Genomic DNA, 14490 nt, shown 5'->3' with positions numbered 1-14490 from the left:
GAGAGGGCTTTTTGAAAAGGGAGGTGGGAGGGAGTTTAGCAGAGGCTCTGCTAAACTCCCTCTCCCCTCTCTGGCTGTTGGGAAAGGGAGGGGGTGGGATGGGAGATTAGCACATTAGCTCCTGCCCCATCCTCTCACTTTGCCCACAGCTGGTAAGGGGTATAAACAGTTTCTCCCCCCCCCCCCCCTCCCGCCAAACAAATCCAGCACTGATGTGGAGTGACCTGATAGAACCACAAGTACAAATAAACCCTTCATCAAGTCAGAGAAATGGTAGCTAACCTGTAGTAAGACTACAACTCCTGCACTACCGTGAAAGCCAGATGCTGAAAAACAAGGCAGGCTGGGAGTTGTAGTCTCACAAGTTGCACATAATCAACCTGCAATGAACATGAACCAATAAAGTTTTCATTAAACATTTTATTAAGAAAAAAATCCAGAATTCTACAAATAAAAAAAAAAATATATAAAAAAAAATAGCATGCAGCTACAAATAATGGGAGAGCTCGGCCATAAGATGTAATGTAGGTTACCTAAACTACAACAAGAAGTACATGGCAGCAAATGTAACCCTTCTACTTTCTAAGGGGATTGCAGAGCAGCTCCTCTCTAGGAACCACTGAAGCTCCAGGTAACAGGAAAGGAGCAACAAAGTAACAAGTCCAGGAAAAAGAAACAAGCAGGGGAGGGGCTATGTACACAGTCCTCAGCCTCTGGCAGTCTATGCCTTCTTGGCTCGCAGTCCCCTTGGCTTAGTTGCCTTCTTCACCTTTTTGGGAGACCTGCTGGTGGTGACTTTCTTGTTGCTCTTCTTTGGGCTCTTGGTGCTCTTTTTGGGTGCAGGCTTTGCTTTCTTGGGGCTTTTCTTAGGGGCAGCTTTCTTGGCCGCAGGCTTGGGGGATGCTCTCTTGGGCACTGCCAGCCCCTCCAGCTTCTTCTTGTTGAGGCGGAAGGAGCCGTTGGCCCCGACCCCCTTGACCTGCAGGAGGGTGTCGTTCTGCACCAGCGCCTTCACCGAGTACTTCAGGTAGGTGCGTCCGTTCTGCTGGTCGAACCAGGACACCTTCTTGGCTTCTCCATAGATCTTGGCCAGGGAGGAGCCGTTCCTCTCGGCCAGCTTGCGGATGGTGTCCACCACCAGTTGGCTGTAGCGGCCCGGCTGGTTCTTCTTCTTCTTGCTGCCGGCTGCTTTGGCTTTCTTGTTAGGAGTGGCGGGGGCAACTTCTTGCTGAGCCATTGCGATCTGTGTGGCCGGATGCTGCGATAGTCACGACAAGACTGCTCCACATCCCCGGCTCCTCCTAGTCTTATACGTAGAGAGCGGACCACGTTGAGAACAACAACAGCTCCCAGCGCCACTTTCCTGCAACTTGTGTTTCTTCCCGCTCAATTCTGCGCCTTTTTCTGCAAACCGGTAACTTGCAAGACCGGGACCCCCGAGGCATCTCCAACACGGGACCCCCCTCTAACGATGCATGCAAAAACCGGCAGCTATTTCGCCTTTATTAACCCCGAAATCAGCGAATTAACCAGTGCATCCCCTGCCTGCCGTAACCCTAGCGGTGGGGAGGCATGCTATTTGCGGGCAGTTTTAGCTGCCTAGACGGGGGCGATCCGGGGCGATCACTTGGGGGATGGAAAGAGGGGGTTTCAAGGGACAGATCCATAATTATTCGGGGGATCTAGGTGCTGCCGTGCCAGAGTTAGAGGGGGTTTAAATTGGTGCAAGTAACACAGAGCGCCCCTCACGTGATCCTGCAGCTGGAGGGGGATCCTGGGGTTGGCACTAGAGATTAGATGTGGCACCTCGTATGTGGAGGGTAACCTGGCACACACTGACCTTGTCTGGGATGGTTGCAAGTATCTAGAGGGAAATGCCAAACCTCGTGCACCTAACAGTAATTGGCCATAAATACTATATACAGATGTAGCAGAGCCGAACTGTGTCACTTAGCTTAAAGTCGTAGATTTGTCTGCAATCCTATGTAAAAGCTCAAAGTGTTTTGTGATATTACCATGAGTTGTGGCAAATGACAGACTCAGCTCTGCTACCTCTGTAACCCTTTTCCTGCTGTGACATGTTTTCAGTGGAGTTTATAGTTTAGTACTTTCTTTTGGATATTGGACTGACTGACTCAGTGTGATAGATTTCCAAGCATCCTATGTTACCCCACAGATAATACCTTGTGACATCAACATGAGATATGGCAAATGACAAACTCAACTCTGCTACACTGCTACTTGCTTTTTTTCCAGATTTACATGAGTTGTGTGTAGTTTGTTTCTGTTAGGCGTCATGCACACAGCACGCGGGTGACCATGCGTACCTGTATGTGCAGGCGGTGGTGTCCGCGCGGACCTCTCTTCTTCCAGCTTCATTGTACTGTGGATGGTCCGCACGGCACGCTGTAGGACATGCGCAGTACAGATTTTATTTTGTAAACCCCTGCTTTTCCCACGGAATCTGCGGCCCGTCCACAATGTAAATTGTGGATATGCCTGGGGTCGGGCTGCGTCACAATGTCATCCCTATGGGGCTTGAATTCCGCACCTGCTAAAATTCGCGAGTCTTTACTTCAAAACCGCAAGATTAAATTCTGCATCACAAACACTTTCTGCGGCGGTATTACAGACGGCTTGCGGAATCCTTGATGTAATTCCTTTATTGAAGTCTGCGGAACAAAATGCAAGAAATTTGCAAGATGTTCTGCAGAATGCATTTCGCAGTTAAAAACGCAACAAAATCCGCAGTAATTGAGAAAATCCAAATCTGTGTTGCGGACAATTTCCGTCCCGTGTGAAAGGTACCTTAGGCCGGCAATTAGCACTATTATGCGAGCGTTAACAATGCTTGTGTAAGGCTACCTACACCAGGCGAGCGCTATATTGCACTTGCTAGCATGCGATTTACCCGCGGATGCAAGGCAAAAACGTCTCCCATCACTCCTGTTATGTTGCGATCCTCCGGCTCGGCTTTCAGCCGCATTGCAGGATCGGCAAGTGTTCTCTCTTGATTTCATGTGCGCATTGCAGGCCATGCAATATGTTTTACTGTCCCGTTGAAAACAATAACGGTTGTGATCCGAGGAACGTGAAAAGATAGGAGATGCCACGATTTTATATGACTCCATTCAGAACGATGGGTTTCGTATCTCGCAACGCACAAATCTCACACAGGTTTGTCGGCAGTGTGAAACTGGCCATAAGGTGCTATTACATGAGCACTAGCGGCTACCACTAGTACTCTTATGTTGCCAATGTCTAGACTGCACCTGCAAGCGCCGCTGCAGCATAGTAGTTAGCACTGTTACACGCTGTTAACACTCATGTAATAGCCCAGCAATGAGTTCTAACGGCTGCCTCTAGCGCCCATGTAATAGCAGCCTGAGGACTTCTCCAGACGACTGTGTTTGCACTTGTTTTTGTACGCTTAAAAAAAATAAATAAATAAATATATATACGCGAAGTGCGCAGAGAATGGAACCCATTGATGCCAATTGGTCGGTTCCCATTAACGTTTTTTGTGCACGAATCAAAAGTAGCACCTGCTCTATCTTTCTGCGTTTTGTGCAGCAAAGTCTACCATAGAAGTCTATGGGACATGTGCAAATACACGCAGAAAAGTGCAATACACTATGCGGTTCCATGAAAAACAGAACACACCCGGACCTCATTAGGCTAAATAGCCTTTTAAATCAAGGCAGGGGTGTTTTGTGCATGCAGGTAAACATGCCCTGCGTGCACAATAAGTACAGTACTATGCGCGACCACGCACACACACACAAAGCTACCTCATTCACTGCGCAAATGTGTTGCTCTGAGACGTGCGCAGTTGTGCATACAAATGTGGGAAGAAGCCCTAGAGCAGTATTACAGAAGCGCTCTTAATGCAATATCACTAATTACTGGGTTGGTGCAGCCCGACAGTTATCAGAAAAATGTATGTTAGAGCACTTGTAATAGATGAATGGCTGCTGTCTTCGAAAATCAGCAGCACACTTGTCTGTAAGTTGTATGACAGTAAATGATACTGAGGACGGGTGCCATGCTGTTCTTGCCAGAATGCAGCCATGTTTTCCTAATGCTGTACAGCCCCTTTATTGTAGAAGGTTTACCTCCAGACTTGTGATATCACAAGGGGAATTTGACAAATTACTAATTCTGCTATGTAGCTTTCTGAGGGAACTTTTACATGAACGCCATTAACGGATGTATAATAGCGCTAATTGCTGGGTTGCACCTGCCATTAAAGTGCAACCCAACAAAAATGTGTGTGTTAGTGGCAACCGCTAACATGTATCAGCGCTCTCATGTTTGTAATGAAGGTGGCATCTATTAAAATCAATTCACATTGACTAATTTTAAGGCCTCATGTTCCCGGGCGGGTCAGATTCCACGCGCGAGAGCCTGCAGCGGAATCTGACCCTGCATACCTGTATGGGCAGGCGTCAGCGTGGACCTTTGTACTTCTGGGTGTTCTGTACTGGGGATGGTCCGCACGGCTCACCATTGGACATGCGCTATACAGATTTTTTAAAATCTTTTGCTTTCCCACGTAATGCGCGGATTGGACAACTTCAATGGAAGCCGTCCGTGCGGGATCCGCACTGAAATGGAGCATGCTGCGATTTACTTTCCCAACCAAAAGGTCCGCAAATCAAATCTGCATGCTTTATTTTATTTGCAGACTCCTATGTTTCCATATGGGCGGCTTGATTTGCGCATCTCCTGCCTGTGGACATTGGGCCTAAGTGATGATGTGTAATTCTTTAATATTACCACGGAAGGGAGCTGCATTCCTAGTTGTGCCTTCACACCTATATTATATAGTGCTGAAGCAGGATGGGTCCTCCAGGAGAAAGGACCCGGTACTGACTGCTGGTACTGGTGTATGTTGACGCCACCGGAAGCTAGGGGTGTGACAGCTGTCACCAGGAGTGAACGCCCCTGTCACACCCCTATGTTACGATTGTCTGTCAAGATACAGCAGTCAGGGGCAGTGATTGGGTGGTGCTGCACGGGAAGGGCATACAGCGGGTCCGTGAAGCGCACAGAGCACCAGAAAGAGGCTATCTCCAGTGATCTGCACTGCTCCTACGCTGAATGGACTCACCAGCCCGGGTCGCAGAGCTGCGCTGACACTCTGCTTCTCCATTGTCGGCTGATGCGCTGCTACCTCCCTCGCTGTGACTGCCGCCATGCACAGCAGCAGGACTGCTAACACCACCAGGAGGAGCTGCTGAACCAGCGGCATGCTGGTAAGCTGGGAGACTGGGGGCGGGGAGAGCCAAAGGGTATTAGTGTATCTTGACACTACTGGAAGCTAGGGGTTTGACAGGAGTAACGCCCCTGTCAGACCCCTAGCTGCCGATTGGGTCAAGATCTGAAGGTCCTACAAGGTGCACTTAGCTGGCTGTTCCCTGGTCATGGGTCGGGTCCATGCTCTCACTGAGAAGTGCTCCCTGTGCTGCACCACAAATAGCTGCCTGTCTCCCGGCTTGCTGCATTATGGCTTACTTGAGTGCTGCACTATGTTCTCGGTGCTGCCGAGCGCCTTATAGTACAGTAATATGCTGGCAGAGGGTGGGGGAGAGGGAAGAGGACCGCCGCCGCCGCCAAAGTCGCTTCACCTCACTGTCCACTGCCTGAGGCTGACCCCGCTGTTCGGTTTAAGACAGAGGGTGGTAGCACAGGCAAGGAAGGGCCTTTCAGAAGTGCAAATGCACGGCTGGAGCGGGGTACCTGCTGGCAGTTGCTCTCAGTGAGTATACCCGGGTGGTGTGGCCTCTGTGCTGCTGCGCCGTCAGGGAAGCGGCTTCACACTGCAGTATGTTCTGCACGGGCGCCGGGGAAATCACTTTCAGCTGCGGCTGCCTGCCTGCAGCAGGGAAACGTGTCTGCTTTCCCCAACAATCCTTAGTGGGCAGCCAGGACCTAAATCCCATCCACGTAACCAGCCAATCACGTTCAGGGGGCGTCGCCCCCCTGTCAAACTTGACTCCACTAGTAGTTCCTGGTGGCGTCAAGATAAACTAATACCAACCAAAGCAGGGCCGGCAGCAATCACAACTGTGGCGTGCACGGAGCTGGGACACTGCCGCTGGCACAGCAGCTGCAGCATGAATCCGCCAGGGATAATCGCAGTAGGAGGTGGGAGACTGCAGCCAGGGAGAGGCACAGCAGGCCCGGCATCATATACTCACACTAGGGACGCCAGCATTGACACGAGACGTCTGGCCACATAATGCCGACCCCTTCTCCTGAGCAGCCAATCAGGTTGTGGGCATTGTTTCTACTGGTGTCTCTTGTCTCCATCCATTATTTCGGTGGCGTCAAGATACACCAGTACCCTGACTGCTTCCTGCGCTGCTGTGATAGCTCACTTACTGTATATCTCATGAGTGTTTCTTCCATTGGACGCTCCTACCTCATATTATTGGTCTTCAACCTGTTCAGAAGTACTTTTTGGATGAAAGGCTTTGGCTCTCTTAGCATGTTTTCATTTTTTCTTCCTGTTTGCGAAGAGCTATTGCTATTTTTTTCCATTAACATAACCGTACGAGGTGCGTTCAAAAAGTATCCAACCTTAATTTTTTGTGCGTAAACAGATGTCGCTAGGGAGGCAGGGTTTAGTACCTTGGTGCAGAAGCTGTCAGTCGCTGGCAGGCAGCCGATGAGTGAGGAAGTGTGAGTGTCGTCTGATTTTCTTTTTTGACAAAATGACAGAAAATCTTGAACAACGCTAGTGATTCAAAAGGCCTTCAGGCACGAAGCAATGGGTACCACACTGATAAAAGGAGTGGTACAACCGCTTCAAAGATGGGCGCACATTAGTGGGGAGTTAAGCTCCCTACTCTACCAGCAGCTCCATGTGATTTCTGACTTTTCCCCTAAGCTGAAAATGCCCCTGAAAGGAATCAAATTTAAATCCAGAGAAGACATCATGCAGAATGCGACAGACCTGCTACGCGCCATCTCAAAATAGGCGTTTCAGTACTGCTTCCGACAGTGGCAGAAGCGTTGGGAGAAGTGTGTGGCTGCCCAAGGGCTACTTTGAAGGAGATTATTGTATCTAAATAGAAATATTTTTTAGGAATAAAAGTTTGAATACTTTTAGGAGCCCATGCAGCGGCCGACGTATTCCCGGCCCAAAAGATAGTTCCCTGCGCTATTTTGGCTTGGCCAGGCGTTTTTACGTCTCAGAAATACGCCCATGTGATCTGATGCATTGGAATCCAAGGCATCAAATCACAGCTGCCTGTAACACTGGATGCGTCCCAGCTGAGCGCAGGATGAGCCCTCCGTCCCGGGCACAGGCTGTAACTGTGGTGCTGGCTGGAGGCAAAGTGGCCGCCGCCAACTGTGACACTGGAGTGCCCCGCGGCTGTGTCCCATTGCTGCTCTGCTGCTGCACACAGCAGCGGCCGCCTGTGAGACTGTGTCCCCCTCGTTGCTGTGGCCTCCGTGCTGGCAGGCAATATGTGAAAGTTAGATTGAGGGAAAGAGGGCCCGCCTTCTGTGCCTGCGCTAGGAAAGAGCCTCCAGGCCGATGTATGCTTCTCATAGTAACCCCTTATCTTTTCCATTTCTGCTTTGTGGGCTGCCAGGACCTGCAGCCCACGCTGCTGTGCAGCCAATCGGGTACAGGGGTCTCACCCCCTTGTCAATCTTGACTCCACCAGGACTTCCTGGTGGTGTCAAGATAGAATAATAGTGGAGACTTGTTTATAAATCCCTTAGTACCTAATTAGAAACTTCTCAGTTAGGCCTCTTTCACACGAGCATATATCGGCCTGCCGTTTTCACGGTCGACCGATATACGCTGTGATCTGATGCATTGGATTCAAATGCATCAGATCACATGGCCATATTTCCGCGACGTAAAAGTGCCCGGCCGGCCAATATAGCGCCGGTCATTTTTACACCAGAATACATCGGCCGCAGCATGGGCTCCTACGGGAGCCAATGACAGTGGCCGGAGAAGGGAGGTAGGAGGGCGTTTAGTAGACTCTCTTCTCTCCTCCCCTCCGGCTGATTGCAATGGGAGGAGGCAGGACAGGGGTGGAGCTAAGCACCACCCCATCCCACCTCCCCCCATTGCTGGCTGCAGACAAGGGCGGGCCGGGAGTGGAGCTAAGCAATTAGTTAGCAACGTCTCTTGCTGCGCTGGAGAATGCTTTTCTATTATGTTCCCTCCCGCCTCGTTGTGCCACTGACCCCACAGCCGCTCTCCCTAGACTGTGCCGTAGCAGGGACGGGAGAAGAAGGCAGAGCGCCGAGGGCAGTTACACTCCGCTGCTCTCCCTTGTCCCCTTCGTGGCACCTGCGCTGTCAGTCTCCTCAGTGCCATAACATATTGCAGGCATTTTGTGACGCCGGGGAGGAGACTGACAGCGGGTGACCAACTTCGCAGGAGCAGGGACAGGAGTGGGCAGAGTGACGGGGGCAGTGACTGTGGGGGAAAGCAGCGAAGGGGGATTACAGCGCCGATGCTGGCAGGAAAGGTCCTCGGGAGAAGTATTATTTTGGACCTACAAGCCTGCAGCAGTGCCAGCTTGAGGAGTTGCCGCTCGGGGATATTGACAATGGGGGAATGCAATGTATGGGAAAGAGAAGGAGGGGGGGTTGAAATTACACTGCTGAAGCTGGAAGGAAAGAAGGTCCCCGGAGGAATTATGACAGTGGAGCAAGGAGCACAGACCAGCAGATACTCTGGCCCAGCCAATGAAGTTGTGGGTGTTGTTTGTGGCCGTGCAACTTGTCTCCACCCATTCTTCTGGTGGAGACAAGATACAACAGTACCCTCACTTAGTATAGAGCAGGTCCTTCATTTGGAACACCCCATCTGTAAGCCAGAGAGAAGAGCAGCTCATCCATGCATCATAAGGACAGTCCACGGGTTTCAACATGCGTGGTATAATTCTTTCTCCCGTGGTGGTGCTGTGTTGAGTTGGGTCCCCCAGCTGTCAGCTGGGATCTGTTGGGGACCTAGAGCAAAGCTGGTATAGTTCAAAAACCAGAGTCAAATGTTCTGGACACTGTATTTAAATGTACCTCAAAGCTCAATGTGGATGGGTGGGCTTCTTCTAGCTCCGTGCTGAGCGGCGTGATACATTTTGATATTCTTTCACACTGCATGTCCACGGTTTCTCTCCAGAGGCTTTGTGACAAAAACTTTGAACATTTAATGGACGGTTAGTGGCAACTGTCACAAATACGCTGCTATTGCAAAAACACAAAAGGCATACATTACACAGCATCTATTTTTACCCCCACTTCCACAACCAGGTGACGGGGAACTACATGAAAAAAAGTGGCTGTGATTGGTGCATAGAGTGCTGGCTCTGATTGGCTCTCATGCTCTCCCGTTACCAGCAAGAGATGTTTTGTTGGTGCTGAAAATTGCAAGAAAACCTGCAGGAATACCAGAGAGCAGCGGGAGGGACCTGTACGGCGCCTGCTAGGCGGGTCTTATTCCATGTCTCCTATAGAATGCCCCAGCGTTGGCGTGACAAATAAGGAGGCTGGCTTAATTACTGAAATGATCTGGACAGTCTCCTGCAATGACATCACCGACCCTAGGAAAGGGTTGACCCATTAGCAGAACCAGGCTAGAAGTGGGGTTGCTGGCACCACTGGACCCTCGTAAGTAGATTTCTCCAGCGAACCCCTAGAAGTGCTTGGAAAGAACGGATTCTGTAGGTTCTCATCTTGCTGCAGCTTTTAGAAGTGTTGCACATTTTCGCTCGCTTTGGCCTCGTCAAAACGAGCGTGGTTTTAGTGCAGTATAGGTGCATGAAAATGTTGCGCCTATACTGCGCTAAAAATTGCGTGAATGGGCAGGGCTTCTGGATTTCCCGAAAGCAGGGAAAGGGAGAGCGGGGCTATGGGTGATTAACCCATAGCACCGCGCTGTCTCTCCCTGCTATGGGGGATTAACCCATAGCCCCGCTCTCTCTCTCCATACTCTAGGGATCCCCCCATAGCAAAGAGAGAGAGGCATGGCTAGAGGACAGATCCCTCTAGCCCTGCCCTCTTCTTCCATGCTCTCTTGGGAAAGCCCTCTAATCCTGCCTCCCTCTATAAGGAAATCCCTTGGGAGAGAGTCCCTTACTGCCCCCCACGGCTGGGGGGGGGGGGGGGGGGGGGGGGGGGGGGGGTTGGGGTTGGGGGGATTCCTAGATGCTTACAGCAGGACACTTAAAACATGCTGCCCAGTAGCACACTTTACATGTCCCGCTGTAAATTCCTGTTAGTCCCTGTGGAGATTAAGGGTACCCACAGGGAGCCCCCTCATCCCCACGGGGACTAACAGGAGTTTACAGCGGACCATTTAAAATGTGCTTCTGGGCAGCGCGTTTTAAATGTCCTGCTGTAAGCAGCTGGGAATTCCTTCCATCGGCAGAAATCCTCCTAATGAGATTTGTAATCTCATTTTCTTCCGAAGGAGTTTCCATAAACACCAGTTCCCAAAGGAGTCTGAAAACTCCTGCACATCACGTACCAAAGATAGGTCAGGTCCTATCTTTTCTTGCACGGCGGACCTTAGATGCGAGCTTTGCAGTTGCATGTCCTATCTTTGATTGGTGCAAGCATTTTGCGCGTCTAAAATTCCCTCATGTGAATGCTTCTATAGGAAACCATTGGTTCTTATAGAAGCGCTCTTTTCATGTGCCTCTAATACGCAAAAACAGCACTAGTGTGAACGAGGCCTAACTTTGAGCTGAGCCCTGGACAGACTTTTGGGAAAGTAATAAGTGAAAGGAGTTATACAAGGTTACAAAACAATGTGCTTCCCCTGAAAGAGCGCCACTACTGCTCACGGGTTGTGTCTGGTATTGCACTTTTAAATTGAGTTCATTTGCACTCCAATACCAAACACAACCCGTGGACAAAAGTGGCGCCTGTGTGAGAGGCTTTACTGTGGATTTTGAGGCAGAATTGACAGCAGGATTCTGCTATTTTCAATTATGCATCAAAATTTTGGTGCTGAATATTCCAGAGAGCACATTCTGTCCTGCATGAAAGGTCCCAAAGACTGTCTGGTCTAAGGCCGGCTGCACACGGGCGAATTTGCATTGCAGAATCTAGATCGGGCATCTGCCTCTGGATTCCGCAGCAAATACTTGCCATAACATGCTATGGAAAAGTGTTTTTTCCTGCCCACAAGTGGAAATCAATTGCGATTTTCTGCTCATAGTGGGGGGTGGGGGGAGAAAAAAAAAATACAGCACGCTCTATTTTAGGCGGATTCCATGTGGACGGCTTTCATAGAAGTCATTGGAACTTTCCGACCTGTGGCTCTTCCGCAATCATCATTGTGGAAAGGTTGCAGGATCCACGTCATCGCGTAACGAGGACGTAGCATAATCTGTACCGCGCATGTGTTCCGGACGGCACATCCTCAGTACAGAATAAGAATCCAGACAGATACGCAGGGGTCACCGGCTGGATTCTGCTGCAGGATCCTACATGTGGAATCCAACCGGTCGTGTGCAGGCGGCCTTTGTTTGTATTAACTTTTAGGACTTATTCAGACGTCCGTATATCGGCCGGGTTCTCACGCCTGACTGATATACACTGTGCCTCTCTGCAGTGGGAGGAAGAGGGACAGGAGCAGTGCATTGAGCTCCCGCCCCCTCGCCACTATTTGCAATGGCAGGGGGTGGAATTTAACTCCGCCCCCATCCCTCCCATTGCAAATAGTGGCAAGGGCCAGAGAGGGGGCAGGAGCTCAGTGCACTGCTCACGGCCTGCCTCCTCCCCCTGCAAAGAGGCACAGTGTATATCGGACGGGCGTGAAAACCCGGCCGATATACAGACGTCTGAATAAGCCCTAAGACAGTATTAAAGCAAATAAGCCCAGATATATACGAAAAGGAACCACATGGTACCTCCCAGCCAATCAGATAAAGGCTCATTAGCTAAGAGTGCGATAGAACCCACATAAACATCTCTTTAACACAAGTTGGGAGGATATTACTGCAGAGATCTGTTGCTGTATACCAGGCTCACTAGAAGGCCACACAGATTGCAGTGTACCCTGGAACACAACGCAGTCTCGTTGCCACGACCCAAAGACTGCAAGAAATCAAGTTTATTTGTGACAATCTATAGGAACCTGTCCATAATACAGTGGTGTGAGCTGGAGCCCCAGCCAGAGGGAGAGCACAGCAGCCATACCTCCAGTCATCACACTGAAGGGAAACTGTCAGCAGGTGTTAGCAGTACAATAGAGGCTTGAAGATCTCCCGCTGCATGTAAATGCCGCTGAGTGGTCTGGTTCCACTGACTATTTGACTTGGCAGGACTGTTACACTTAGGGCAGCCAGCCTGCCCACCAGAGCACTTAGCTGCATTTACATGTGGTGGGCGATCTTCAAGCCTCCATTAAGTATTCTATCAGTGTGGATACAAAAGTGTTGTGGGAAAGACCAACTCACAATTGTAGAGGGGAACGAGGGAATTACCAACGCCTGCTGACAGTTTCCCTCTAAGACCTATTTCACACAAGTGTATCTCATACATTCAGGGCTATAGAGCGATGGCCATACTACATTAATCCACCCAGAATGCACTGGTGGAGCTGGCTGCCTGCTCTTTTACACCCCCCCCCCATGTATCCTATAGAATGCTCCTTGTTTGTGCAGTTTTATTACCTTCAAAATAAATCACAAGCAACATTGTTTTCCATTCAGCAAAAAAAAAAAAAAACACAAAAAAGCTGTAAAAAATGTGCAAAATAAAGACAAAACTGTACAGCAGGAATCACCGAGATGCCAGCGAGAACCAGCAGGAATCCCGGAGCCAGATCGATGTTCTGTAAACCCGCCTCCTTCCCTGTAAAGCAAGAGCTGTCACTGAGCCACCACCCTCACAACGCCATCACTATGGTGACTGCTGCTCCTCAGCCAATCAGAATGCAGTTTGTTTCAAAGTTCCGAGAAGGGCAGGCGATACATTGTATCAGAGGGGAGGGGGGTCATGGCATAAACAAAACAATATAAAGCGATCCGATTTTTCCGCGCAGAACCTGCTGGCAGCCATCACGCCTTCTTGGACTTGGGAAGCTTGGGCACACTGGGCTTAGCAGCCTTCTTCACCTTCTTGCGCCCCCCGCCGGCTGCCTTCTTCCTGCCGCTTTTAGGGGTTGCCTTGGGGGAGCTGGTCTTCTGGGGCTTCTCCGGTTTGGCTTTCGGCTTTGCTTTCTTGTGGCTCCTCTTGGGGGCGCTCTTCTTGGCCGCAGGGGGCGCCTTCTTTTCTGGGGCGCCCTCCAGCTTCTTCTTGTTGAGGCGGAAGGAGCCGTTGGCCCCGACCCCCTTGACCTGCAGGAGGGTGTCGTTCTGCACCAGCGCCTTCACCGAGTACTTCAGGTAGGTGCGGCCGTTCTGCTGGTCGAACCAGGACACCTTCTTGGCTTCTCCATAGATCTTGGCCAGGGAGGAGCCGTTCCTCTCGGCCAGCTTGCGGATGGTGTCCACCACCAGTTGGCTGTAGCGGCCCGGCTGGTTCTTCTTCTTCTTGCCCCTCTTAGAGGCCCCCGCCGCGGCCCCCTTCTTGCTGCGGGAGCTCCGTTGCTCCGTGGGGGGCTCCTCGTCGTCGTCATCTTCCTCCTCCTCTTCCTCCTCTTCGGTGGTCGGTACGTTCTCCTCCAGCTCCAGGGACATGATGCCGCCGCTGCTCTCCGATGTGCTCTGCTGCAGAGAAGCCGGCGCCGCCGCTCTTGTACTGACGAAGCGGACCACGTTGAGAACAACGGCAGGATCAGCCTCTCTCTGCAGTCACTTGTGTTTCTTCTGTCACCTTTGCTGCCCTGAAGCCCCCAATGTAAAGCCCTCCGCGGCGCCGGCGACCTCCGTTCCCTGCAGTGCAGGCGCTTATCTCCCCAACCCCATACAGCTCTGTGCAGGAGACCCCCGGAGACCACCCAGAGGCAGCAAATTAACCGTGCTCCCCGTGTGTGTCATCCCGCCAGGGATGGGGGGCTGGTGGTTGCCACTCTATATTTCCCTCACGCCATGGTTTTTGGACGCTCGAAACCAAGGGTGCAAAGATAACCCCCCACGGATGGCGCCTGCTGCCACCGCGGGGGTTTCGTTACTGTGGGACATTTAAATTGCAATGTTTAATTTCTTGTAACTAACACAGTTTGCGCCATCTAGCGGTGACTTCAAGGAAGCGCACATCATCAAACAGAAGTCTAAATTTAACAAGATGACACGCCTCGACGATAGGCACTGTGCCCAATTATTACCCTATAACCTCTGCATGTAGCTGGGGGGGGGGGGGGGGGGGGCGGTGACTAGATCTTATCCATTTGGGTAAAAAAAAAAAAAAAAAAAATTGGAATGCAGAAGTTGTTACCTGTCATATTCTGAATGGTTGCAGGGATGGCTGCTAAACTCTTTTAGGGTCAAACACTGCATGTCTTGCATGTGGAACTCGTTCAGCGTGTGTTCCACCCCTGTAAATTGGGTGAAATCCGTGTCA

General features: G+C 50.8%; 2 protein-coding genes across 2 annotated transcripts; both read right to left on the bottom strand.

Moving 5' to 3' along the window:
- Window positions 1-400: 400 nt before the first annotated feature.
- On the bottom strand, window positions 401-1298 carry LOC136621000 (histone H1.10-like). The gene has a single exon (XM_066596160.1). The coding sequence runs from the start codon at window positions 1235-1237 to the stop codon at window positions 722-724; it is 516 nt and encodes a 171-aa protein (XP_066452257.1). The 5' UTR covers window positions 1238-1298; the 3' UTR covers window positions 401-721.
- An 11336-nt stretch (window positions 1299-12634) lies between these two features.
- LOC136620999 (histone H1.10-like) lies at window positions 12635-13713 on the bottom strand. The gene has a single exon (XM_066596159.1). The coding sequence runs from the start codon at window positions 13665-13667 to the stop codon at window positions 13047-13049; it is 621 nt and encodes a 206-aa protein (XP_066452256.1). The 5' UTR covers window positions 13668-13713; the 3' UTR covers window positions 12635-13046.
- Window positions 13714-14490: the final 777 nt, after the last annotated feature.

This window comes from Eleutherodactylus coqui, chromosome 3 (assembly GCF_035609145.1).
Source record: "Eleutherodactylus coqui strain aEleCoq1 chromosome 3, aEleCoq1.hap1, whole genome shotgun sequence".
In the NCBI taxonomy this organism is placed as follows: Eukaryota; Metazoa; Chordata; class Amphibia; order Anura; family Eleutherodactylidae; genus Eleutherodactylus; species Eleutherodactylus coqui.
Note: the sequence above shows the minus strand (reverse complement) of the source record. Positions and strands in the feature narration are given on the sequence as shown.

Excerpts from the sequence above, each read along its gene's own strand:
- LOC136621000 (XM_066596160.1), bottom strand. The coding sequence starts at position 1,237 with ATGGCTCAGCAAGAAGTTGCCCCCGCCACTCCTAACAAGAAAGCCAAA.
- LOC136620999 (XM_066596159.1), bottom strand. The coding sequence starts at position 13,667 with ATGTCCCTGGAGCTGGAGGAGAACGTACCGACCACCGAAGAGGAGGAA.